The sequence below is a fragment of the Actinia tenebrosa genome, unplaced genomic scaffold (assembly GCF_029948245.1).
Source record: "Actinia tenebrosa isolate PJP-AT-01 unplaced genomic scaffold, QUT_ActTen_1.0 PGA_scaffold13__45_contigs__length_12533684, whole genome shotgun sequence".
NCBI classification, from domain to species: Eukaryota; Metazoa; Cnidaria; class Anthozoa; order Actiniaria; family Actiniidae; genus Actinia; species Actinia tenebrosa.
The window spans coordinates 5,280,589-5,305,990 of NW_028292573.1; the positions used below are offsets into that span (position 1 = coordinate 5,280,589).

A 25,402-nucleotide genomic window follows, 5' to 3' on the forward strand; every position below is an offset into this window, starting at 1 on the left:
TTTCTTTCTTTCTTTCTTTTGTTCTTTCATTCATTCATTCATTCTTTCTTTCTTTCTTTCTTTCTCTCTCTCTCTCTTTCTTTCTTTCTTTCTTTTTTTTCTTTCTTTCTTTCTTTCTTTCTTTCTTCCTTCCTTCCTTCCTTCCTTCCTCCCCTCCTTGCCTTCTTTCTTTACTTTACGAATTCAAATTATATGGCCTTTAGTTGAAACAACAGTCATTATTTTATTATTATTATTATTTTTTTTTTTTAATCCGCAATACAATCCTGGACACTTTTACAGCACTTTTACATCTATCATTATTGCAATAGCAGAGCATGTTTTATTCCAGTTAGCTTCTCATTAATAACTATAGCTTGTATATATAGAATTATAAAGTCTTGACAGAAATCAAAACAGCAGTGATATGCATTCAAATGCAAATGCAAATGAGACAAAAAGCATTGTATCCACCCGATAGGCTCACTTGGATGATTCTTAAAACAAGAGAATTTGTCACTGTGGACTCAATTGTACTAACAGCTATCACAACAGCCAGCTGCTAATTTTTCTCATCTATTTTGAATCATCAAGTCTCAAAAAGATCAGCCTAGTTTGATATCGAGCGAATCAAATACTTAGTTAAAGATATATCTTTACGCGTTGCTTTCGATGCATTTGTATAGAGTAACCAGACTTGGAAGTTTATTTACCGTGCTATACATATATTTTATACAATGAGGCAGATAATAATATGCTCATTCTCATCCAATAATTGTATATCAGTATTTTTACACAAGTGAGTATAATAAATTGGTCACAATTTACGTCTTATGCTGTTATATTCATCTAGAGGTGAATATAACGTGCGAACGCGCACGCTCGTTTCTCGATGTGTGCTGCTTGGAGAGATAAATATAATATAACAACAACAATAACAACAACAACGACAACAACAACGACAACAGCAACAAAAGAAAAAAAACTCTCCATTATCTATTAAATTCACTTGTGTTAAAAATACTAAAACGATTATTCGTTATTTCATAACTTCAATTCATTTTGAGTTTGACCATGAAGATTGTCCGATATGTCTAGCTCAGATAAAGCCATATTTTCTTGTGGTATATTGAGAGTGTTAACCACAGCTGTCTCTGGTGTGGTGGGCTTATTCGGCGTTTTACTATTTATTTGGTTTAGATTTTTCGATCGACGATAGTTATTAGACGATTCTTGCTTAAGGTGACTGTCATCAAACGCTTGTATTTTGCGCTGAAGTTTGCTTCGTATCTGTAAAATACGCATGCGTGAATTGAGCAATACATTCTATACTTGAAGCGGTTGGGCGAACAAAAAAGGTGGTCGTACGATTACCTTTTTTTGTTCACCCAAACCCGACCGCTCCAAGTGCAGAATGTCCGTTTACCCTACTAACCCTCAATCCAACCAACTCGAGCTTTTTCACTTGTATACCCCGTCCCATGTCACTCAGATCCCGGAAAAATGTATTTGTTTTGCTCATGACTTTGGTTGAGTTTAAATAACGACCTGCTTGAAGTAAAGGCTACATAGAAGATATTACACGGTGGCGCGAAGATATGACGTTTATTTTCGAGTGGAGAAATATTTTGTTCAACACGAGAAGATAAACTTCATATTTTCAAGCCAAAGTGTAATTTTATTTTTGATATAAAGGTACACGTCCCAAAATAAAAGTTGTTGCTATGTGAGCGGGGAAACATCGAAAGTGTCATGGATACATTCACTCGTGAGGATATAGATACGATACCCTGTTTCTTGCACTGAAAAACATATAGACAACTAGAATCAATTATACCAATTCAAAAGTCTTACCTCGGAATTTCGGACACAATGAAAGAGAAAAATGAAAAATCCCTAAAAAAAGAAAAGATACATAAAAAAATCATAAATATTGTAACACCCTCCCCTTCTACAACTCCCTTAGACCCTTTCGTTAGCATTATTATCTGGAGGTGACTGCCTACTGTGGTACCTTTCGATTTGAGCCCACGATATAACGTGTGAGCAAAACCCATGAATAGCCATTGAAATGTCATCGAGGGACCATACAAGTTTTGAACTTCAAGAAGGCAAATTCCTCAAAGGTGATGTTGAGGTTGACAGTGAGGTTGCGAATGCAATGATAGAGATCTTTTTTCAACACCTTGAACAATTATTCACGTCTCTATCACTGCAAGCTCACCGTTCGCTTCGCTTCGATGCAAAGGCACGGCTACCTTTCGAGATGGCGCAGGGAACTGTGGAGGGGACTATTATCACACAAAAGTGGCCAATCACCTTGAAGACAACAACTCACCTGTATGGAGTTAAGAATAGTGAATATGTACAACCCAGCAGCTCCTGCTCCCAGAATGCATAGCAAACCCATTATCCACGTGATTCCAAGCAAAGGTGCCAAGACAACGAAAGCTTTAAAACTGGACCTTAAAAGGATTAAGGAAGAAAGTGCCAGGTGAGACGTTTATGAATCGTGAATTTTATTGGAACCCTGAAATAACCTCTGGCTGGACTGATCAAACTAAAGTGCAGATCTACCTCACAGATTGAATTGAAATTTAGTGTATTGGGTTTGGTAGTTGGAGACAAACAGCTGAACCCGGAGAAGGAATGACGTAACAATTAGCTCTACCGACACGTGATATTGACTTAAGCAATAGCGCAGCGCAGCCGTGACGTCATCAATACGAAGACAAAGGCGAAATTCGTTAAACAGAATGCAATGTTTGTTCGAATCTATTGAACCCGAGCAGAAACTTATAAAGGGATCGCAACGTAACATTATAACATGCTCTGAAATATTCAGATATGCAAATTGGGCGTTTTGATAGCATATTTGGAATTATGAGTTTGGTTTCAAGATGGCCGCTCCTATCACATAGCAAACTTCATGCTAAATTTCCTGACTTTCAGAAAAAATTATTGAATCTCTAGTCAATCAAACATTGAGGAATTTTTGAAGCAAGATGTCTTGATTTACTGAGAAGAAATTTGTCAAGAAAAAAAGTTGGATATCCCCAGAGCATCTTAGGAAAGAAATGTTTGGCTCTTACACGTTTCAACTCCCTTATTACTAACAACTCTAAGCTAACTAGTCCCTAGAGCCGGTGATAGGCCCTGGGTTGCAATACGGCAACAACTTTGAATCTTTATTAAGTTAAGACTAAATATACTATTTTCGATAAAGGAATTCTTGGTGCATACCTTAAGGCATTTGCACGTTGACCAGTTCCCATTGGCTTGGTAATATTTTTCATTTCTTTCATCACCAAACCAAGAACAATTATGTTCCCCTGAGAAGAAGAAAAAACACACTCTAGATGACAATAAAACAGGCCCAACCTATTAGTTTCCCATTTCTCACCACGTGAATTCTCTAGAGTATCATTTCTTTGTTTAACGGTTGCAAATGAGTTCTAAGGGAACAAATATGCATACAATTCAAATAAAGAATCTTATTCTGATTAGAATGACAACGTGGTCTTATTTGCATGGGAAAACATTATGCGTACGTGGATTGCATCGACCCAATCCACGAGTCTAGTTTTTACAGTTGCGTAGCGTAATATCTATTCCCACTCGTACTCATACGCACATTTGGTCATTTTGTACATGATAATTTACGCGTTAGAAATAACGAAATTATTAATCATTATTATTATTAAGAAATATATCCAGGGTGCCCAAAAAGATCAAAGCGAGATTGACCTTAGTCGTTAAATATCAGAATTGAAACAATTGCCAATCCAAGGCCAAGAGTGGTCACTTAATAGAGGTTCTACTTAAAAAATATGAACTTTATTACCAACCAGTATCAAAAGAAGCACCGGAGCAATAAAAGTCCAGATCAAATGATTTTTTGTCGATAACCAGCAACTGCAACGTTAACGACAAAAAGGGTTAAGGAAAAATTATATAAAATATTTATTGATTATGGATAAAAAAGAAAACCCTTAAACGTACAATTCCTCGTTAACGAAGCTTGCCAATCCACCATGACCATTCGAAGCGATACTAAGTGAAACTACCATGAGAAGAAGAGGAAAACCTGGAAAAGAATTTTTAAGAATTGCCAACAATTAGGAAAATCGGTCGAAAGTGGAAAAATTGTGGCCAGAGCAGAGACAGACAGAGATGATTATTTTTCGAAATGGTCGCTATAGAGGTGGTTGGTTTAGTGGAAGTGGTCGGAATAGAGGTGGTCGTATGAATTGATCCTTTCGTGGGCATGTTATCATTCAATACTCACCCCAAGCAAAGCCATAAACCTGTCTCATTTTCAGGTTGGTGTTAAACACTTTGACAACCTGCATGTATAGTTGTATTCCTTCAGCAGACATCCAGCACAAGGCAGACGTGTAGAATAACTGCATCAATGCAGCTACTGATATACATAGGAACTTATTAAGAAGAAAAAAAGATAAAGTCGCCTATTAAATCAGTATATATTGGGCGCAATATGACAAGATATTACTCAAATATTAGTATAAAATATCTACATTTTTCAGTTAACTAACAAAACAACAATATTGATACTCACAAGATCGCCTCTTGCAGGAGAAGCGAGTAAGAACAGAATATGAGCAACAGCCAAGACAAATACTAGGTTCATGCGGATCTGTGACTGCTCTGATTTAACATCACTGAGCAAAAAAGAAGTGGCGACTCAATCAACCGATAGTGTATTACACTTACTGGAATTTTCATAAACATGTCACTCTGTATCTGCAAGCTGCACGCTGAAATTTTTTTTTTTTGCTGCTGTCAATCAAACCAGTCGGTACTCAGTCGGTACCTTTCATATTTTTGACTGGCGGCAGTGAAAAACCAAATTTCAGCGTGCAGCTCGCAACTACCAATCGCGATTTCGAATGTTTTTGAAAATGGCAGTAAATCGGTTGCCTTATTTCTGCGTAGAAAACGATACGGCGAAATCCAGCAACGATTAATTAACAATTAAATTGTTTTAGTATAAATACACAGGTGATTCTTTCAAAAAAAAGGATAAAAAGAAGATAAAAGGCATTTTTTTCCGGTAACAGCAACAAAGCGGCTGGCCGCCATTTTGGATTTTCGCTTGAGGTGATTATCGTGTGATAGTGTGGGTTTCTTAACCAATCAGCGCGCGAGAATTTCTATAATCACCTGCGTATTTTTACTAAAAAGGAATAACAAGTATTTTTATGGAAAATAAGAAATATTTTTGAAACAAAAAATGATAAGAAATTAGAAAATACAAAGTTCAGTAAAATACTTACGTAAATAAAAAGTATGTCATGAAGGTCAAGATACAACCAATGATCGACAAAGTTAGGCCAAGATAGGTTAGAATCTCTAAAATATCCTGATGCTCGCTTGAAAGCTGGTTAAGGTAAAGGCAGAAAGATGTAGACTTGACTGACGTCTAGTGATCACGTGATAGTACAGTTATCTTACCTGATCATCCTTGACTTGCATGAGTACAGCAAAGTGTGTCAGGTGATTACATGAACACTCTACATATTGGTCTGTAGACTTCACTAACGTACAACCCTCGCTTGACCATCCGGGATCTTTGACTTTTCTACAAAGGTACAGAAACATCAATGTGTCAACCGCGTGATCTGAAATATTGACGTACAAATGACGTCACTGCAAAACTTAGGTGACATGAAGCCTGAGAAAACTTACCAGCAAAAAAAATATAAACATCACTCACCATTGCAATAAAAAATATAAATCTCATTAATAATCGTGTCACGGTTCTCAACCATTTCTTAGAAACGTTTTTTTTTTTTTTTTTTTTTCGTCGGTGGCCTTGAAATCTATGGGAAAGTGACAATTCAGTTTTGCAAATTTTCTTGATTTCGATTGGCTAGTATTTTTCCTCAGATCAACAGGAAATCTTAATAGGTTTTCTTTGAGAGATTTGATCCAATGATTTTTTTTAAAGCTTTCATAAGTTTTCTCGGAAGAGGCAAATATAATTTTACTATACCAATATAGTATAACATAAACTTTTTTTTTCAGTCTCAAAAACATGTACTTACTCTGTTGCAAACTTCCAAAAGACGCATTTCTTTTCAGGTATTGGGTCAGAAACAGGGATCTATTATAAATAAGTAAACATTTTTAAATATCTCTGATTTTTATATGCTGAACAATTATTATTAAATTTTGATCAGAAACAAGCTACTGCGCATGCGGGTTTAAATTCTTTTTGATTGGTTTTTCAGAGTTCTCTCTGCTGGAAAGATTTGTTTAGGATTATTTTAGCTTATCTATTGATCAAAAATAACCGGAGACCATACTCCCAGACCCGAATGCTGAAGCGTCGTATGGCAGCGCGAAGCATTTACGGCTATGCCAGAGATTTCGACCCCGACACCGCTATCCCCGGGAGGAATTACAGACTGATCAGGAAGCTCGGCCGAAGCCTAAGGGAGAGGTTAGTCGGCCCCTAGACCGTAGATGATTAACCCCTTGCTATGACCAGCAGCCCTGACATTTCGTTTTTATCACTGAGTACTATACTCCATTAGTCACTCCTTTCCATGTGGGATGCCTAAATTCGCGTTATATATTTCCACGCACATGCTCAGTGGGGTTCAAATAAAAATCGATGTCTTCTCAAATTTTAACATGATGGATTTTTTAAAGGATACGAAAACAAAAAAAAAAAAAAAAAAAAAAAAGAATTGCAAAGAGAAAAATAACCCATTAAAACAATTATATTCCTTTTTCTAAGACTATAACTTTCAGACTAACCTTAAATCCAATTGTCGCGTTCTTAACCAACTTGTTTTTCTTTGGCTGAATGGAGGTTGATAATATCTTGGACCTCACTCCATATCTGAAAATAACATTTTTTTAATAGTCGTGTTCTAGCGATTTCGCACTAATTGATAACACTTTTCGCTCACACGCACTATACCACTTAATTCAATATTCTCTGCACACAACGCTCAACTCACATGTTGATTTCATTTGACTTACAGTTTGGGTTGACAATCAGAATATTTGCAATAGTCCCCTTCACAGTTCCCTGTGCCATCTTGAAAGGTAGCCGTGCCTTTGCATCGAAGCGAGACGATCGGTGAGCTTGCAATGTTAGGGACCTGTGAATAACTGTCCAAGGTGTTAAAAAAAGGTCTCTATCATTACAAGCTCACCGTTCGTCTCGCTTCGATGCAAAGCCCCCACGGCTACCTTTCAAGATGGCGCAGGGAACTGTGAAGAGGACTATCGTAAAATAATTGACATGAACTCAATGTATACGTACTTGTTACTCGTGTAGATATATTCCTGTTTGTTTAAGATATCTTCAAGGTTGTTATAATAAATACTTAAAACAGCCGTTCCTGGAAAACGAATAGAGTAGTTCATAAATATACTACATTTAAATAATTGAGCAGGGTTCATGCAGAAATATTAAATCCTTCAAAAGCTATGATAATATCAAATATTAGACCCATACGACACTAGTCAACCAGGAATCAGATTGCTGAACACGTACAATTCTTTGTAATTCTGCTTCCAAATGATTTTCATTGACGGGTAAAGGGAAATTTAAAAAAGGCTTGCTCTTTCTAATGGCTGTGCTTTCGTTTTTTAAAAACTAGCTTTTCAGTCCGGCAATAGCGGCATGGCATATGTAACCCCATACGGTCTATTATATGGTACAAGCCCCTTTTATAATATCCTGGTTCCATGAATTTATCAAAATGATTCAGTGTTTTAAGAGATACCATTTTCAACGAAGTTTTCTTTCGGTAGGAAAATCTTGGTGTTCTGCTCCTGTATACCATCGTCTGTCTCGAACTCGTAGGAAGTGGTTCCTGGCAAGACTATCTTTGCGTGTAGGACTGGAAAATAAACGATAAATAAAAACAATTACATAATTATTAAAGCAATATGAATTATTACTATAAACCTACGTTCGGTCTATCACAAATCCTGCGCGCTGATTGGCTGAGCTACTAGCAGTCTAATAGCGATATACCACTAATAGTCCTAGTGTCTAAAAGTGCCGGTATTGAAAAACCAAAACAACCCAAAATAAATTATTTCAATCTTTTTTCATACAGAGGTGGCGGAAGCTAAAAATCTTTGGGGGCGGGGAGCAACACAGAAGATTATATTTAGCGTTATGTGATAATGACAATGTTTTGTTTGATTGCAGACGCATGCGCCGTAAAACAATGACTAAGAACCAATATTTTTTGAGGTGGCCAATCCCCCCCGAAATATTTGGAGGGGGGCACGTCCCCCCCTCCCCCCCCGGTTCCGCCGCCCCTGTCATATTTTTTGTATCCATTTATTTGGCTTAATACTAGATATATTCTAAAACAATTAGATCCCTGACTCGTTATTGACTCGTAGACCATTTGGGCTGCGGATCTAATAGTCCCTTTCACAATACTCTGCGTCATCTTGAAAGGTAGCCGCGCCTTTGCATCGTAGCGAGACGAAAGGTAAGCTTGCAATGATAGAGACCCTTTTTTTAACACGAACAAATATTCACATTCGATGCAAAGCCACGGTAACTTTTCAAGATGGCGCAGGGAACTGTGAAGGGGACTATTTAAAAGAATTATTTTAGTATTTTTAACATAAGTGAATATAATAAATAAGGGAGAGAGAGTTTTTTTTTTTTTTTTCCTTCAAATTTTAATCATCTCTGCAAGCGGCACAAATCGACAAAAAAGCGTGTGCGTGCGCGAAACGTGCAGTTTTCGTATGACTGTGAAAAGCTCAGTGCCGTAAGCGTGACGTGCCGTGACCGTGATGATTTCTAGAATTTTAATTGGATGATTTTTTCTCGTGCAATGTGATTGGTCTGGCGTATCCCTTGCTGTGTCATGACCGTGTTCGTGCCGTGAGCTTTTCACAGTCATACGAATACTGCACTATTCACCTGTAGGCAAATATATAGCAGAATAGGGCGTAAATTGTGACCAATGAGCGCGCCGTATTTATGATATTCACGTGTGTAAAAATACTAATGTTAAATAATTAAAACCTAAAATCTATTACCCAATTCTTAAAACATAATTCAGATAAATGACTTACCAACATTGCTTTTCTTGATGACTATTTCTTTCTTGTTCGAATTATATTCCAAGTATCGTAACGCAAATTCTTCCAATTTTTGACTTGCAAGTAGAGGCATCTGATTGGTGGAATTAGTTGAAGATGTTCCCATGGCAACAAGTATGTTTTGCATCATGTCTACAGATTCCTTCAAATCATGTGAGAGTAATTCAAACTCAGTGTTTTGATTTTCGCGCCTTAAAAGTTCATATGTTCTTTATAAACTAAAAAATTCATTACATTTTCTCATCATAAGAGGGTTGAAATGCGGGGTAGCAGCTATGCACTAATTCATTTAATTGTATCATCACTCTATAACCCCATATAAGCAATAATTATATTATTTCAAATTTTCTTTAATTCCAAAAAAATTGGATCGTTTCCAATCGTATTCTTTCGGCCCCTGTGTTTAGACCAGACTTACTTCCAATGAAGAATTTTGCTTTATATCAAGTTTGGCAATCTTTTGAATGTAGATCGATACCTGAAGAAAGATGGAACGTGTTAGACTGTAGTAAATATGTGAATATGCTGACTCACAGACCCAGTACGCAAGATAGCGTTATTATTCCCTTTAGCTATGGTCAAGGGAAAATGAACTAAGAGAAGGAATCCCCGTGCCCCATCATGTGCACACTTTGATGCTATTTTTAGAATCATTGATGCTATTTTTAACTCGTTACCATACCCGCGCGATAATCATGCTACCCTTTAATGCCTCGTTTAAGGACACGAAAAGCGCCATATTTCGCTACGTCCACGTCAAAAACTTAGGCTTTTGTTTACTGCAAGACTGGAAGCCGCCTACCCTCAAGAAATCAACCAATCAGGTTCTTCGCTCAAAATATCTCCAAGCTAAAAATAGCATCAAACTGTGCACATGGTGGTTACAAGGCTATATAGGTAGGATTCCTTCTCTTAGTTCATATTCTCTTGCTATGGTGTAATATTTTCCATTGTACAGCTTGTGGCTTTCCTATGAGTATTATTTCTTTGTTTATTGGGAAAGTTCTTTCTAGGACTATTTATTGTTATATTTGATGTCAGAATGAAGAGTATATATAAAATAAAACTTATAGCGATCGCAAAGCTCAGTTATTAACATTTTCTTCTAATTCTAACAGGCATAAGAGTAAATGTTTTGGACCTAGGTGTTGAAGTTTGGTGTGAAATGTGATCGTCCAGGTGAGTATAGCCTTGAAAAAGACTGTTGTTGCTGCTCTTGTTGTCGTTATTGTTGTTGTTGTTGTTGTTACTGTTACTCAAGATGTTGCTGTTGTTGCTACGCTGTTTTTCTTGCAGCTATTTCTACTCTTGTTGTAATTTTTGTTGCTCCTGCTGCTGCTATTGTTGCTGCTGGTGTTGTTCTGATGCTGTTATTGTTTTTGTGGCTGCTGTTGTTGTTGTTGCTGCTGTCGTTGCTTCTTTTGTTGATATTGTTGTTGCTGTTGTTGTCGCGGTTGTTGCTGCTGGTATGGTGTTGTTGTTGTTATTATTGTTCTTTTGTTACAGTCATTGCTGGTGATGATGATGACGTGTGGTTGGTGTTCGTTTTTGATGTTGCTATCTAAATTCGTTTGGTCGCAGCTTCTGTTAGTCAACATTTTCCATACATCGGTTCACTGGTCAAACACAAAGCATTCAGTCGAGGTTGCAAGGTTCAAATTTGAATAATCCTTTGAGTACCTTGGCGCCTAGCTTGAGCGCTTTGTGTTTGACCAGTGAACCAATGTATGGAAAATGCATGGCGAATTGTAGTTGCTAAATCACACATTTATTTTTCTCTAGTACTCTATAATTATGTTGTTATTGAATGTCGTTGCATATCATTACCAGATTGTTGTCCAATGGTTGGCTTTGGTTGCTTTCACTTCCTTCCGGGCTTATAGGAGGCGAAGACATTGGTGTTGTCAATAAAGGTACTGATGGAAACTGTGATGATGGCGAAAATGTTTTCTTTGGTAATAATGATGGTAAAGATCCTTGTGATGGTAATATTAATGATGGTGACGATGTTGATGATGATGATGATGGTGACGATGTTGTTGTTGATGATGATGATGATGATGGTGGTGTCATTGATGATGATGATGATGATGCTAATGCCGAAGTTGTTGATGATGATGTCATTGATGACGATGGAGATGGTGATGATGATATCGATGAAGATGGCAGCAATAGTGATGGTGATGATGATGGTGATGTCGTTGATGATGATGATGATGATGATGCTAATGCTGATGTTGTTGATGATGATGTCGTTGATGACGATGGAGATGGTGATGATGATACCGATAATTTAGATGGCAGCAATGGTGATGATGATGATGATGATGTTGGTGATGATGATGATGATGATAAAAAAGATGGTGATGACGATGAGGGTACTATTGAATTTGATATCACAGAAGAACTACCTGAAGAAAAAAAGAAAGACCTCAGCTACATAATATTCTCAAAGTATTATGGAGCGTATACAACGAAATTCCAGATCTAATTGGCTTCCACTACTAATGTATTGTCATACTACGAAAATTTCATCTGATAATTCAGGTTTTATAAAAAATAAAGTAGTTAGTTTCTTACCTGGAGTAGGAGTTTCATTTAGCTCACAAATGAAATAACTTTCATGGTTTTCATCGGTAGCGGCCCATGTGAGATCCCATTTCTTGAAGAGAAGATATTTATTACCACCTACAGCACCCAATAAAGAAGATATTGATACCTCAGCACCATTCCCCCAAACCAATAGTCCCAGACTATTCGTCTTTGCTCCAACAAAGTATTCTTTGTGCTCCATGTCATTAAGAGAGTTTACAAAAGTCAGTGGGCGTCCGTTGTCGAAGTAAATAAGATGAGCCCCTTGTTTTGCTAAGGAACACTCTTTACTGGCTTCGCTCCATTTTTTCATGACATTGTAAACCTTGAAACACGAGTTGTTTATTTCTTGCCAGTCTGGTGGGCATGCGCAGAACACTAGAACAAAAGGTGAAGTCGTTAGTGCCATTCTACTTCTCTCTCTCTCTCTCTCTGCCCCAAGGGTCAATCCTAGGTCCATTATTATTCATATTGTATATTAATGATTTACCAAATAGTGTACATTTTTCAAGTACAAGAATGTACGCGGACGACACAAGCCTCACGGCTTGTAATACTTCCGTAAAATCTTTATCTGAGCAGATCAATTCTGATATTATTAGCATATCCAACTGGCTGATGGCAAATAGATTAAGCCTTAATTCAACAAAGACTGAATATATGTTTATTGGGTCTGACGACAAATTACGTCAAATAAGTTCCAAACCACATGTTTACCTTGAAGGTAAACAAATCGCACGTGTCCAAACAGCCAAAACCCTGGGGGTTGTAATCGACCAACGCCTGTCCTGGGCTGACCATGTCGATCATATATGTAAAAAAGTTTCATCAGGCCTGGCTGGCCTTAGACAGGTTCGTGATTACGTCCCCCAGGAGACGGCGATTGCAATATATAATTCGCTGATAACTCCTTGGTTTGACTACTGCGATGTGGTTTGGGATAATTTACCAAAAACATCAGCTGACAGACTCCAAAAAATGCAAAATCGCGCAGGCCGAATTATAACTAAGAGTAATTATGAAACTAGATCGCGCGACATTTTAATGTCTCTAGGATGGGAAAATCTTCAAAACAGGCGGAAGAAACATAAAGCCACAATAATGTACAAGACTTTGAATGCTCTTGCACCTCAAAGTTTAAGAGACCGCTTTGAGTATCAAACTACAAAATATAATTTGCGGAAGGGAGAAAAGTGTTTAAAATTATCGAAACCAAACACTGAGTACCTCAAACGTGCGTTCTCCTATGAAGGTGCAAAAGCATGGAACTCTTTGCCTTCAGATATTAAGTCAGCTAGAAGTATAAGGGAATTTAAAAGAAAGCTTTCTTCTGTTGGACTCTCATAAACTTTTTTAGCTGTCTAAATTGTATTCTTATTTAACTCGACATTCTTGTAAAGCAATTTTTATATTGATAGAATTTTTTTCGAGTATAAATAAAGTATCACTCACTCACTCACTCACTCACTCACTCTCTCTCTCTCTCTCTCTCTCTCTCTCTCTCTCTCTCTCTCTCTCTCTCTCTCTCTCTCTCTCTCTCTCTCTCTTTCTCCTTTTATTTTTGTATGGCATAGATTTTTATTTTACGGCCTTAGTGAAAAGCAGTGTTATTACGTTGATGTTATGAACGTGGTCAAATAAAGGTTATTCATCCATTCATAAAAATAAAGTGGAGAATACAAACAGGCATGAGAAAAGAGAGGAAAAACAATCAGAAGAAAGAAGAATAAGAGAGCAGAACAGACCAGAGTCGAATTGAAGATACTTGTTAGCATTTTTCATGGTTACCAAAAAAAAGATATCACAAAGCCTTGTGGGATCAAAATCCGAACAAACATTGCAAATAAAAGCTTTAAGAGAGAATTCTCTTCGTATTCAAGCAGTGAGCGCCAAAAACTATTTTCTTGGAGCAAGGCTGTTGTACCACGCTAAAATCTTGTTATTCAGAAAGTTTAACTCGTTTTGAAGTGGAGATGACCGATGAAAGTGGAATCACAGTGCTAACCCAGAGCAAAAATTTTATTCGACAATGAAGTTTAGACCTCAAAAAAAGCCTGACAAAGCAACATTCTAAAACAAATGTAACAAAACATCTTCGTTCAATTGAAAATACCGCTTCAAACAGGCATTTTATCATAGTACATCAGTTTCTAACTGTTTAAAAAAGGTTTTGTGTGTTAACCCAAAACGAAAATTGGGATCAAAACTCATACGAAAGTCTAGTTTTTGGCGCTTTTTACCATTATTGCTCGTTATTGAAAAAGATTTCCTCTTAATTGCATGGAAAATAATAATATTATCAGTCGAAAAACCATAGTTACATAAATCACTATGACGACGCGTCACTGATTCACTGCCATATGGAATTTAAATCTGTTCTTTTCAGGGTATTTAAAACTGCGCAATTAATTCTAATAATTTACAATTCACTCAAGTTGAACACTTGAACTTGCTACTTCTAAATGTTTCCGTTCTGATTGCGAAGAAAGGGGAAAAAATTAGTGTCTTTGCTTAATAAACGGAACGGAAGTCCACAAATTATGCTTGTACACATATAATCACCTTGCAGACAGATGTGAAAAGAATTCAGTCTTAAGAAATGAATTAGCAAGGAAGTGCAGCCGTCTTCTTCGCTTCTTCTCAATTATTATGAAATTCCTTATTTTACATCTATACATCTAAAGATCCAAAGGTTACGATAATTTTGCTTATCTGGTGATCTCTAATTTTTACTTGTATACTCCGTATTATTTCTATAGCCCTTCTCAAGGCTCTAATTAAGGCGCTTTACAAGGATAGAAAGAATATTTACTAAATTAGAAAACATATATTAGTATATACCAATGTCCTGAAAAAAGTTTTTAAAACCTAATCTTCTAAGAAAAATTAAAGGAAAGTAAAGAAAAGAAAAGGTAAAAAAAGGCTTCCACCTTTTTCTTTCTCCAAAGTGTTTTGTTTGTGATTTTTTACAAACTTCATCGTGGAAATGCAAATAGAAACGCTTTGCAATTACAGAAGCGTAAAGAACTAAAGGAAAGGAAATGTCAAAAATGCTATACCAGAAGCGATAAAGCAACAAGAGAAGAAATAAAAGGAAAAAAGAGTGTTCGAAAAACAACAACTTATTGGTAAAATCTGGAAAAATATGTGTATAAAAAAACCAGGTTAGAGGATAGAGTATGATTTGTATTCAACTAACTGGACTTCATATCAAACCCTTTGAACGACCCAACGCTTAAATAACCTCTGTGCTAAGTCTGAGCAGGGCTAACGCACAGATTGGACCCTGAACGCACTCTGGAATGATCTAACCCTTAAAAAACAGAGAATTTTGACTAATTCTGAAAAGAGTGTGCAAACGTGCATGCAGGGAAATTAATGATTTAGTTTATTTCTTCCTAATCGGTTTGAACATGCAAAATAGGCCAATTTACTTAAATCAATAAAGAAATTTAATAAGTTGCAAAAGCTTTACTTATTTACTTTTTTGCTTATTTATCTTATCTAAAAAATAAAGTAAAGAACGAAACAAAAGAGTTATTTTCACAATATTAGGATACTATAAAAAAACTTCACTCTGACCCCAGAAAATAAGAGGGAAGGAAAAAAGAAAGATAAGTAAAGAGATTAGAGAAGGAAACTAAGGAAATAGGAGGTTTTTAGTGAAATCAGAGTTAAATCAGTCCTTGTTGTCATATACGTGCACAATATTTGAGATCTTGTGTTGTTTTTTTTTTTGTTTTTTTGTTGTTGTTTTTTAATGTAGCAGGAGAAATATATAGGAAAAAATATATATATCAATGCGCTCGTTAGCAGCTTCATTTTAATGTTACTGAATGATCAATCAATGGATTTTTTTGACACATGAAAAAATTTTGAAGCGCCGTATTAAAACAGGTGCAAGTGAGCGGCGGCGAGGTAAAAGGAACTAGCCAGGAAACAAAGCCTGTAGCGTTTCGATGTTTCGAAAGTTTTCTGTACAACCAAAAATGCGAAATTACCATTCAACCTTTTGAGTTAGCCGTGCTCTTCGAGAAGCCAAACGACTGCTTCAGGATTCGATAAAATTGATTGTTGATATTGGTAGATTTTTAACAACTTAAAGCCACTTCATTTAATAGAAGTTTGAAAAGAGCTAAGCCAGGGCTAAGGTTATATTAACTAATATACTGGCTGATATCGGTAGGAATTGATTTATACTCAAACGACTAATCTAGCAATTTTAATACTGCTTCAGTACTTTTGGTAATTAAATGAAGACAGAGGATAATTATACGTACTTAAGCACATAAATAAATAAAAAGGAAAGAAGACTTTTTTGCCAGCAAAACACACATTTACATCTCTGCAAAATAGAGAAATAAGAAGAAAATGATATAGAAACTAACAATATATAAAGATAATATGAATTGTTATCATTAAGAAGTAGCGAAAATGCTTATGTAATATAAAAAACGACGTACGGATTATTGATCAAAGTTTTGCAGTCGCGAACGTAACGAATGACATGAATGATGTATTCTTGAAAGAGGGAAAAAGAAACGATGAAGAATGAAATGATTCTCACTCATTAAATCATTCGTTTGAATCCAACTTACCAATCGTAGATGCCAAATAGAGACTTAAAACGACCATAAGCCACGGTCTTAAAGAGCCGCCAATTTCGGACATCTTCGTTGCTAAGAGCTTTCTACAAAGTAAGTTATTCAAAAAAGCGAGTCACAGTTAGTGAAGATCACATGACGTTAATAATATAATAATAATAAAAATACAATTAACTGATAAATTAAACATTTACTTATTATGGCTCCAATTATTATTAGTTTTTTAAGCTTTCTTTACAGAAAGAAAGAAATAATTAGCCAATAGTCTGTTGATTTTATATTTTAAGTCAGAGACAATACTTTTGTGATATAGACCAATGAATCCTGACTGTAAACAGCCCATATTATGAAAACAATATATATATTTATGCACTGCCTAAAAGCGGAGCTCCCGCCTACGGAAGTCGCAGGAAGAACAATTTGAATGAAACTGAAAGGTAAAAATACTAAGATCGGGAAAAAATCTTCAATTATTTTTTATTCGAGATGAAGATACTTTCTCCCATTATAGAAACCATGCAGTGAATTCGAATCGAAATGCATTACATTGTTTTCTTTGCGCCAGTATACACTCCCACATTTTGTACACAACTCACCACCACCCTCAGGGGCTAGTTTTGTTCTTTGAAGATTCTTCGACAAAGTTTTCCAAGGCCGACAAAAACGAAAGATAACTATAGATAATCCAATACAATATCAAGTTTAGTGGAATTTACCTCGGATGTCTTTCATGGAAATCGAAAATCTTGAGATTTAGGACAAATCAAGACCAAAAAACAGACTTGAAAACTGGTCAAGGTGAGCAAAAAATAAGGTTTTCTTAATTAGGTCTTTTACAGTTTTCCAAAAACAAAGCTTACATTCATTTAAACTTGACAAGAACAACTGAGACAAAATAGAAAATAATGAAAAAGGCAATGCAAAATACAAAATGACTAAATTCTTTGTCAGTAAATCGCGTTTGTAAATATTTTTGAATATTTTCTAGCTTTTCAAAGTGAAAATCTAGGTCTTTATACAATAACATCTCTCAACAACACAAATTTAAGCTCATTTTTATAACCATACTTGATCGAACAGCTTAATAAACAGTTGAATGTTTGATAAAAATTTATGATTCATTCAATAATTAAATAAATTATCTGTAGAAATATATAAAATTCTTGAATGAAAGTCTTCATTGTTTTGCCGATGAGACCCCGCGATAGGAGGCGAACAAAGCTGCATTTTTCTTGAACGAAAAACATACGATAGTTGGTTAAAAACAACGGAATTGTTAAAGATTTACAAAGCTAAACACTGAAAGGACGAATATTTGTTGTCGTAACATGCTGTCCGTGTTATATTTCCTCCAGCATTAAAATAAATTAAGCTTATCTATAGAATATAAAAAGTTTTGAGAGAAAGTCCTTGATTTGTCGTTTCGTCGAGAAAAATGCTTGTAAAAAATATATATATATATATACGACTGATTGTTTGCTAAAAAAACACACACCTGAATTCTTGAAGAACACTTCTTGATCCATCTTTGACTACATTTTTTTAATTGTTTTTGGTCTATAACTTGTCCTAAAGCGATTTTTTCTGTGCATTTGAGAGCCGCATTTGTAAGTAGTTTTGGTTTGATATCAAGCGGGATTCCTGTGTCGTGTATCCGGACGGACGGACGGAAGTGACGTCAGCCAAGCCATGAAAAATCAACACGATGGTTTTCTTAAGTATGGTGCTCCGCGCGGGAGCTCCGCTATTATTAGTATAACTGTTATAATTAGGTTACTCCACTGATTAGTCATCTCAAAATCTTTTTTTAACATTTGATATTAAGATATTGAATAAGTTATTGCTAAAAAAAGCTGACAAATATATTTAGTTTAGTAAAAATACACAGGTGATTATTGAAAATCTTGCTCGAAGACTCGCGTCTCGGTAAATATTCCCCGATATTCACTTAATAATTGTTAAATAAAGCCAATAATGGTCTATCCAAATCCTGCGCTCTGATTGGCTGAGATACCAGTGGTCTATTAGTGACAGACCACTTTTAATTAAAAACTAAATTATTTCAGCAAAATTGTAACATTGTTTTTATAGGTGGGTGTACTGTTTACATTTCCAAAAATCAACTTTTGAGCCATAAACGATTGGACTTAAGAAATATAAAGAAGTAATAACTGTTGTTCATATTTATCAATTTGAGAGCAGTTGCTTCATTAGTTCCGAGGAGATATAATAAATTAAAGTTGCTAAATTGCCAACCAACATACATTTACTGTCAAATTTCACAACGTTAATTTGAAAAATATCAAGAGATTTGTCTTCAAATTCTCAGATATCTTCCAAAGCGATAGGATCTTGCCACTTTTAACATTTGTTTGTTTATTGCTTGAATTTCCAAGAACTTCATGTTCTTGATCAAAACAAATGACGTCATCGTACGCCCACCTATTCATTTATTTGACCAATTATTAAGTTTATACTAAAAAAATAGACTTCTCGCCCTCTAATTGGCAGGTTAAATATATACGTACACCAAGTCTCAAAAATTCTGACATTTATCGGATACATATATGTTTCAGTGTAATTTTTGCTGAAAAAATTTTAAAAAGTATTAAACGAGGAGCAAGTTTGTGTGAAACTTTTTTTAAATCCTAATTATTTGGTATTCAATGTTATTTCGGCAACAATTTATATTTAAATCAAATAGTTCCTTGTTGGTTGTTGTTACATTCATTGAAACTCAGATTATCACACGATAATCCCCTCCAGCGATAATCCAAAATGGCGGCCAGCCGCTTTGTTGCTGTTACCGGGAAAAAATGTGTCTTTTATCTTCTTTTTTTCCCTCCTTTTGAAAGAATCACCTGTGTTTTTTTCACCTCAGGCTCAGTGAATATCGGGAATAATAACCTACAACGTCGTTTCGGTTATTATTCCCCGATATTCACTTCGTCTTCGGCGAATGATTGTTAAATAAATATATAAATTAATCCCTTACAGCTCTTTTAGTCGGGTACACTCAATCCTTTACTTCTCCTTAGCAGCAGATCTTCACGAGAAATCCATAATTAGTACATAAGCATTCAATTTATAGTTCAATTATGATAGACCTGACTTGTGTTCAAAGGTGTGAAATTGTTAATGCCCTACGAGTACAGGTGCAGATCCAAATAATAAGTGGTTCAATGTTTATAGAAATTACTGTTGTAATGTTAATGGCCCAACTATTTTAACAATAGGTTGTGTCGCTCTGTTTTATCCGTTTGTCCAATAGATTTGTTGCTGGTAATTTAAATAACAATAAGCGTTAACCAAAATAAATTTCGTCATTAAACGATCACCTATAAATTCTTATTCTTCGTAGGTGTAGGCCTCAGCATGAATTTTTTATAATAAGTTGGCTTACCGGAGGGATACGGACAGGACAATGAGTGTATTTCTGGAGTGCATGCGAACAACCCGCTCATGACTCGGGAGCTCTAGCTCGAGATCAGAATATCGTTAATGTTAATTAGTGTTGGAGATTTTGTTCCCTTGTATAGTCGAACCAGGGCCCGGTCGTACGAAGCGTGGATATCGCTATCCGACAGATAAATCCTTATCCAGTGGACAAATCGAAGCTGTTATCCAATAAATTTATTCACTGGATAAGATTTATCCATCGGATAGCGCTATCCACCCTTCATACAACCGGGCCCAGGTGATCTAGAAATTAGGCGCGCATTGCATTATTTGTCGCAGCGAAAATGTTCAAGTATTTTCTATCATGTCTCGTAAAAAGAAGTATTTTCCACCAACTACGAAGGATTATGCTTTTCTAAAAGATATCTGTTGTATCTTTCCACGGATTAGTCTTATTTTCTTTAATGTTGAGTAAACAAATGTTGTTTATTGAACCGAAAAACCTTGAACTAGGAAATATTGAGCTTACGAACAAAATGTTCGCTGATTGGCTAATTCGAGCAGGCAGATAATACTGCTCGATACTTTACCAAGCATTAACGAAACAGCGCAGTGTTTAGTGTTTGCCTTTCCGAATAGACCATTTTACCTAAGGCGTAATGTTTTCCCTTTTCAGATCGTGTGTTATTCGTTAGAGTATTATTTCTTTATTTAACAGTTGCGCAAACTGTGTGTTATTCGCTAGAGTATTATTTCTTTATTTAAAAGTTGCGCAAACTGTCAGGGAACATCGGGAAGCATGTTTACTCAATATCGGGTAGCGCATGCGCACTTTGAAGATAGAGCTAGCGTTGGTAAGAAACGAACTTTTAGAAAGTTGACTTTCGTGGCTAAACGAGGAAACATTGGGAAACATTGTTTCCATGCGTCTTGGAAGCATGAAATGTTTCTGCCGCACAGCAGAAACACTTTTGCGTCTTGGAAGCAAAATTTGTTGCACGCAGCAATATTTCGCATGTGGCTAAACTTGGAATCATCGGGGAACATGCGCGCGGGAAACATGTTTCTGGAAACTTGCTTCCTCTTTTAGCCAGGGCCTTAGACGACACAGCGCGCACTAGCCATTACTTACAACCACGTAACAGTAACTTAAAGCAATTGAATATTTCGTGAGAAGAACGTGCCCTAAAGTATTAAAGGTAACTGATTTGAATAGTGTAATAAAATGTTTTGTCAGACTAGATAAAGACCGGCAACGAATACGCTTTAAAAATAAATTACAAGTTTTAACGAGTTACGGTACTGAGTCATGGAACCATTGAAATCGCATCCTAAGATCAATGAAATAGGGCAAGTTACACATGGATTTCATTTGCACTTACCATCGATCAAATTCTTGTTCGAATTCGATCCTTATTACTTTAGATCCTGATACACTTAGTTAAGTCAAATAGATCGACCCAATGGAGCTACGATTTATGCTTGAATTTGCTTAAATGAATCTAAAGAAAACACACAGTTGGAATTCTTAGTTCAGAGGCTGCAGAAAAATAGTCTTAAAGGAACTGCTCCTTCCTTGCAACAAAGAAGCATTTTCCTATTTGTCTAAAGGCAATAATACTGAACCAAGATAAAGTTTTTTCATCAAGTTCGATTCGATGAACACTCAGCAAATAAAGAGGTTATTAAGGACTGCAACCAATAATGTTCAACTTGGAAACCCGGATATAGGCTAAATTAGCTAGATGTCATGCTGCCATCCTCTCTATTCAACCTTACAAATGTTGATTTTAAAGTCGGCACATGCCAGACTGTAATCAATCAACCAGAATTAAGGATAAGATTCGGCTGATGAAAAAGCTTTTTAATGAGTTTGAAGGATTAATTAGTACATGAACCAAAAGGCAATTAACTATGCTGTTTACTGAAGTTTTGGAAATTAATCGTGAGGTCCATGAACGTGATGAAAAATAAAACATACCCGAATTAAGTTTGAAAGGTTTGAGACAAGAGGGGAAAAACTAACCAAACTCAGTGAATTGAAAAACAAACAACTGTCAGTAAAATAAATATAAGACAAACAGAAAATAAAAAGAAATTAAAAAGTATATATTAAATTTATTAAAAATTGACAACAACAAAGAAACTGATAGACCTGAAGTATGATGACGTTTTATACCTACACTTCCTGAATCTAGAACGGTAGCATTTTTGTTACGGTAATTTTCACTATTGCAGCGGTATTCTCAAAGGAGTTCTAATATTTGAATAAGAGTATGGTGACGTTTTATACCTACACTTCTAGAATCTAGAACGATAGCATTTTCATTATGCTAATTTTTACCATCGTAGTGGTATTGTCAAAGCAGTTTTAATATTTCAAAAGAGTCTGGTGACATTTTATACCTACACTTCCAGAATACTTTCTGGTAGCTTCCCAGCTATGATAATTTTCTCAGATGAGTTTTTACATTTGAATTATGAAAAGAGATGTTGAAAAAGGTTGTGATCAGTAGTTTAGGTATGAAACGACATTTGGGGTTAGGGTCTATTTCTTTGCTATTTCTTAGTACACGCTATAATGAAGAATAAATGAACAAATGAGTGGAGGATCAATTTTTCAGAATAAGACGTTCGTTCGCTTTCGAAATGAAAATGATAGGAATGGACTACTTCTGATTATTCGATTACACGAACTTTTCTTTTCTCTCTCTCTCTCTCTCTCTCTCTCTCTCTCTCTCTCTCTCTTCTGATTATTCGATCGGTTTTAATGTTATTATTTTGTGTGTGTGTGTGTGACTGCAACTATAAACTTAAACATTTGTTCTAATTATATTTCAAATTTCTAATACCATCAAAAGTAGTTATGAAAATGAGCAATATCTTATACTGTTTCCTAAAATCTGCCATAGGTCGCGTTTTACCCTTTATAAAGCCGCCATGCCATATTAATACCTTGAGTTCCAGAAGGATTTTTTCTGGGAAATCATACTGAGAGCGGCGAGTACAAACTCGTCACTCAACTCACATTACAAGATACTTGGGACACAAACACAAATGAACATCTAGAAATAAAACCAAAATACATTATTTCAAAAAAAGAGTGGTGAAGGCTTTTTTTTTGCTTGTTGTTATATTCATATGTAAATAATATTCATATATCAGCACGAAAGAAAAATGAAAAAAAGAAGTAAAAAAGCAATTGAAGATCTCCCATAGTTTAGCTTGAGTTAGCAACATGCCGTAACAAAGCCTTCAACAGCGTCTTTTGAAATAGCCTTATATACCTACAAAGGAAGATGTTCTGTGCATCTCAGCAGTGACTTGTGCTAATAGATCCAATCATGGAAACCACTCACAGCTTACACTCCAACTATAAAACCCAATAAAACAGTTGGCTAATTGCCCTTCATAACACATGAACAGATCACTTCTAATAACTAGCTTGGTTTCGTCGCTATTGACTTTTATAAGTGTTCATTGCTCAAGGGCTTCGGCTTCCTTATCGTAGGTTTGCTGTAACACTCATATCTTGTTAAATATCGTGGTTGAAGGCATCTGGTGCTAAATCCTCTGTTGCTATGATATGGGTACCCATGCAACCCATGCGTGTGAGCGAAATGCGCCCCAATAAGTGCCGAAAGCGCTTGAACGACAACACACAATAGAAGTGATTTATTTATTATTTTTAAATGATGATAAAGAGATAGCCAAAGGGAAGTACATCCTTTTTCAGTATAATTTTGAAAGAGAAAACTAAATTAGAACCCGGCAATCTTTTTTGAGTAGCATCAAATAAAGCAACTAAAGCTCAGCTCCTTCGGGGCAAAAGCCATGTTTGAAAATTTGGGATTCAAAATATAAAAAAAAACAAAAAAAAAACAAAAAAAAAAAAACAACAAACAAACAAAAAAAAAAAACAAAAAAAAAAACAAGGTAACACCGTGTTTTGTGTGGAAACCGGTGTAATATTTGTATAGGAAATCGCGCGATTTCGAGTACAATTCGGAATTTATAGGTACGAATGCTGTTTTGAAAGTTTTCGAAATTGGACGGGCCTTTAGGCGAGAGTCTAATAAGAACTTTCAAAACATCACGAGTATCTATGAAGTCAGAATTGTACGAGAAGATTGTGCGAATTTTTGTTTATAATACATTCAACAAAACTGAGCAACTTAATTGGGACTCTACAGAGTACAATTTTGGATTTTGTTGTACTCCTTTTGTCAATCAGAATCGCGTAACTTTGTCGATTGCAGCACCTGAATTCAGTCAATATTCTAGATAACTAGACAAGATCAGTCAAACCTTGAAGTTGTCCAATTGAATCCAATTCACTATATTCAACAAGAATTCACATCAACCAAAATGGATAAAGTGTTGAAGAGTGAAGTTTTCAATTTTTTACCTGAAGTTGGATGGCGGGCATTAAGAACTGATCATGAGTCGATCATCAAGGCAATAAATCAAAATAGATTACAGAAACAATGATAAAGCCATTAGTACCAATTCTGATTAAACAAAGAACAAAGGTATCTTACTTAAGCAAACATTCATTACTACGCCAGTCCTAAGGATACGTTAGAATATTTACCTATACCTACTTTTTAAAAATGAAAAAAAAAACCTAAAGTACTGAAAAACTTTTCGGATTATTGTTACGGCAAGTCATCTGCTATCATCAGTGTAACGTTGAATGGATTAATCAATTCAACTTTACATGCACTGACGATGGCATATGAATTTTTTTATTCTTTTACGTGTTAAAGCATATTGCTGAACAAAGCGATCATTTTCGATTTGGTAAACGTTGTATTGAATGCACTCTTTTTGACAGGAGTTGATTGAAGGTTTTATTGTCTAAAAATATTTGATTTGACAAAAAGGTTTAAATCGTTTTCTTTTTTTTTTTCCCAGTAAATAACCAGTACTTGCATTGATAAAGAAAAGAAATGGAGATAGCTATCTTGTCGAAGCAACGATCGATGCTCCGCAATCGAGTTTTGAGGAAATGCGAGTCTCCACAACAATTAAGGGAGCTCAAGACTACCTACTTGCTAATACAATATACGAGATATGGTGGATGGAGAAACGCATACATGTACAGTATTTTGTCAAGTTCAACATTGCTAATTACGCGGCTACTCAAGGTATTTTACCTCTTGAGCCGTCGCGTGGCATAAATTGTATTGGATTGTGTTAAGGTCGGATTCTCGTTAGCTACGGCATAAATATAAGCAAAATGTCATTTTTAAACTTGATTGAAGCTTTTCTTACTGCTATTTAGAAGGGGGGGGGGGGGGGGGGGAGAGATAAGCAAGCCAAGTAAATAAGTTGCTCAAAAGTCAGTACATTTGTATGGGAATTCGAAAACAATGTCCAAACTTCTTGGTGACCGTAACACAATCCAACACAATCTATACCACGTGACGGCTAGCTTTTAAAAGGTGCATTGGCCTCAATCATGATGACGTTTTATACCTACACTCCCAGCATCCTTTTTTGCTAACAGATTTTCACTATTGCCTTCGGGCATTCTCAAAGTAGTTTTGACATTTGAATATGAAAAGAAATTTTGAAAGAGGATTGTGGTGGGTATCAATCTTAATTGGGGTTAGGGATAGATTTGCTCAAAGTCGACCTCTGCGAAAACGAGCGTAATATGCGAGCGTAATATGAGGTCGCAAAGCGATCGAGCGAGCCGACGAAAG

General features: G+C 35.7%; 1 protein-coding gene across 4 annotated transcripts; it reads right to left on the reverse strand.

Moving 5' to 3' along the window:
* Positions 1-116: 116 nt before the first annotated feature.
* LOC116295191 (adhesion G protein-coupled receptor E3) lies at positions 117-23,216 on the reverse strand. Of its 4 annotated transcripts, XM_089028952.1 has the most exons (21): positions 21,074-21,287; positions 19,288-19,338; positions 16,287-16,378; positions 11,677-12,066; positions 10,924-11,507; positions 9,515-9,574; positions 9,070-9,238; positions 7,746-7,862; positions 7,280-7,358; positions 6,766-6,850; positions 6,048-6,106; positions 5,455-5,581; positions 5,277-5,380; positions 4,559-4,661; positions 4,268-4,418; positions 3,982-4,066; positions 3,828-3,894; positions 3,223-3,311; positions 2,318-2,444; positions 1,834-1,875; positions 117-1,269 (listed from the first exon to the last, which is right to left on the reverse strand). In XM_089028952.1, the coding sequence occupies exons 3-21, from the start codon at positions 16,357-16,359 to the stop codon at positions 1,024-1,026; spliced, it is 2,757 nt and encodes a 918-aa protein (XP_088885078.1). In that variant the 5' UTR covers positions 16,360-16,378; positions 19,288-19,338; positions 21,074-21,287; the 3' UTR covers positions 117-1,023. The 4 variants fall into 4 exon arrangements, with proteins under 4 accessions (XP_088885078.1, XP_088885079.1, XP_088885077.1 ...); XM_089028953.1 differs by lacking the exons at positions 19,288-19,338; positions 21,074-21,287 and adding an exon at positions 22,979-23,216; XM_089028951.1 differs by lacking the exon at positions 19,288-19,338.
* Positions 23,217-25,402: the final 2,186 nt, after the last annotated feature.

Excerpts from the sequence above, each read along its gene's own strand:
- LOC116295191 (XM_089028953.1), bottom strand. The coding sequence starts at position 16,359 with ATGTCCGAAATTGGCGGCTCTTTAAGACCGTGGCTTATGGTCGTTTTA. Across the intron at positions 6,107-6,765 it reads ACGCGACAATTGGATTTAAG|ATCCCTGTTTCTGACCCAAT; the intron begins GTTAGTCTGAAA and ends TATTTATAATAG. Across the intron at positions 5,381-5,454 it reads TGCAAGTCAAGGATGATCAG|CTTTCAAGCGAGCATCAGGA; the intron begins GTAAGATAACTG and ends TACCTTAACCAG.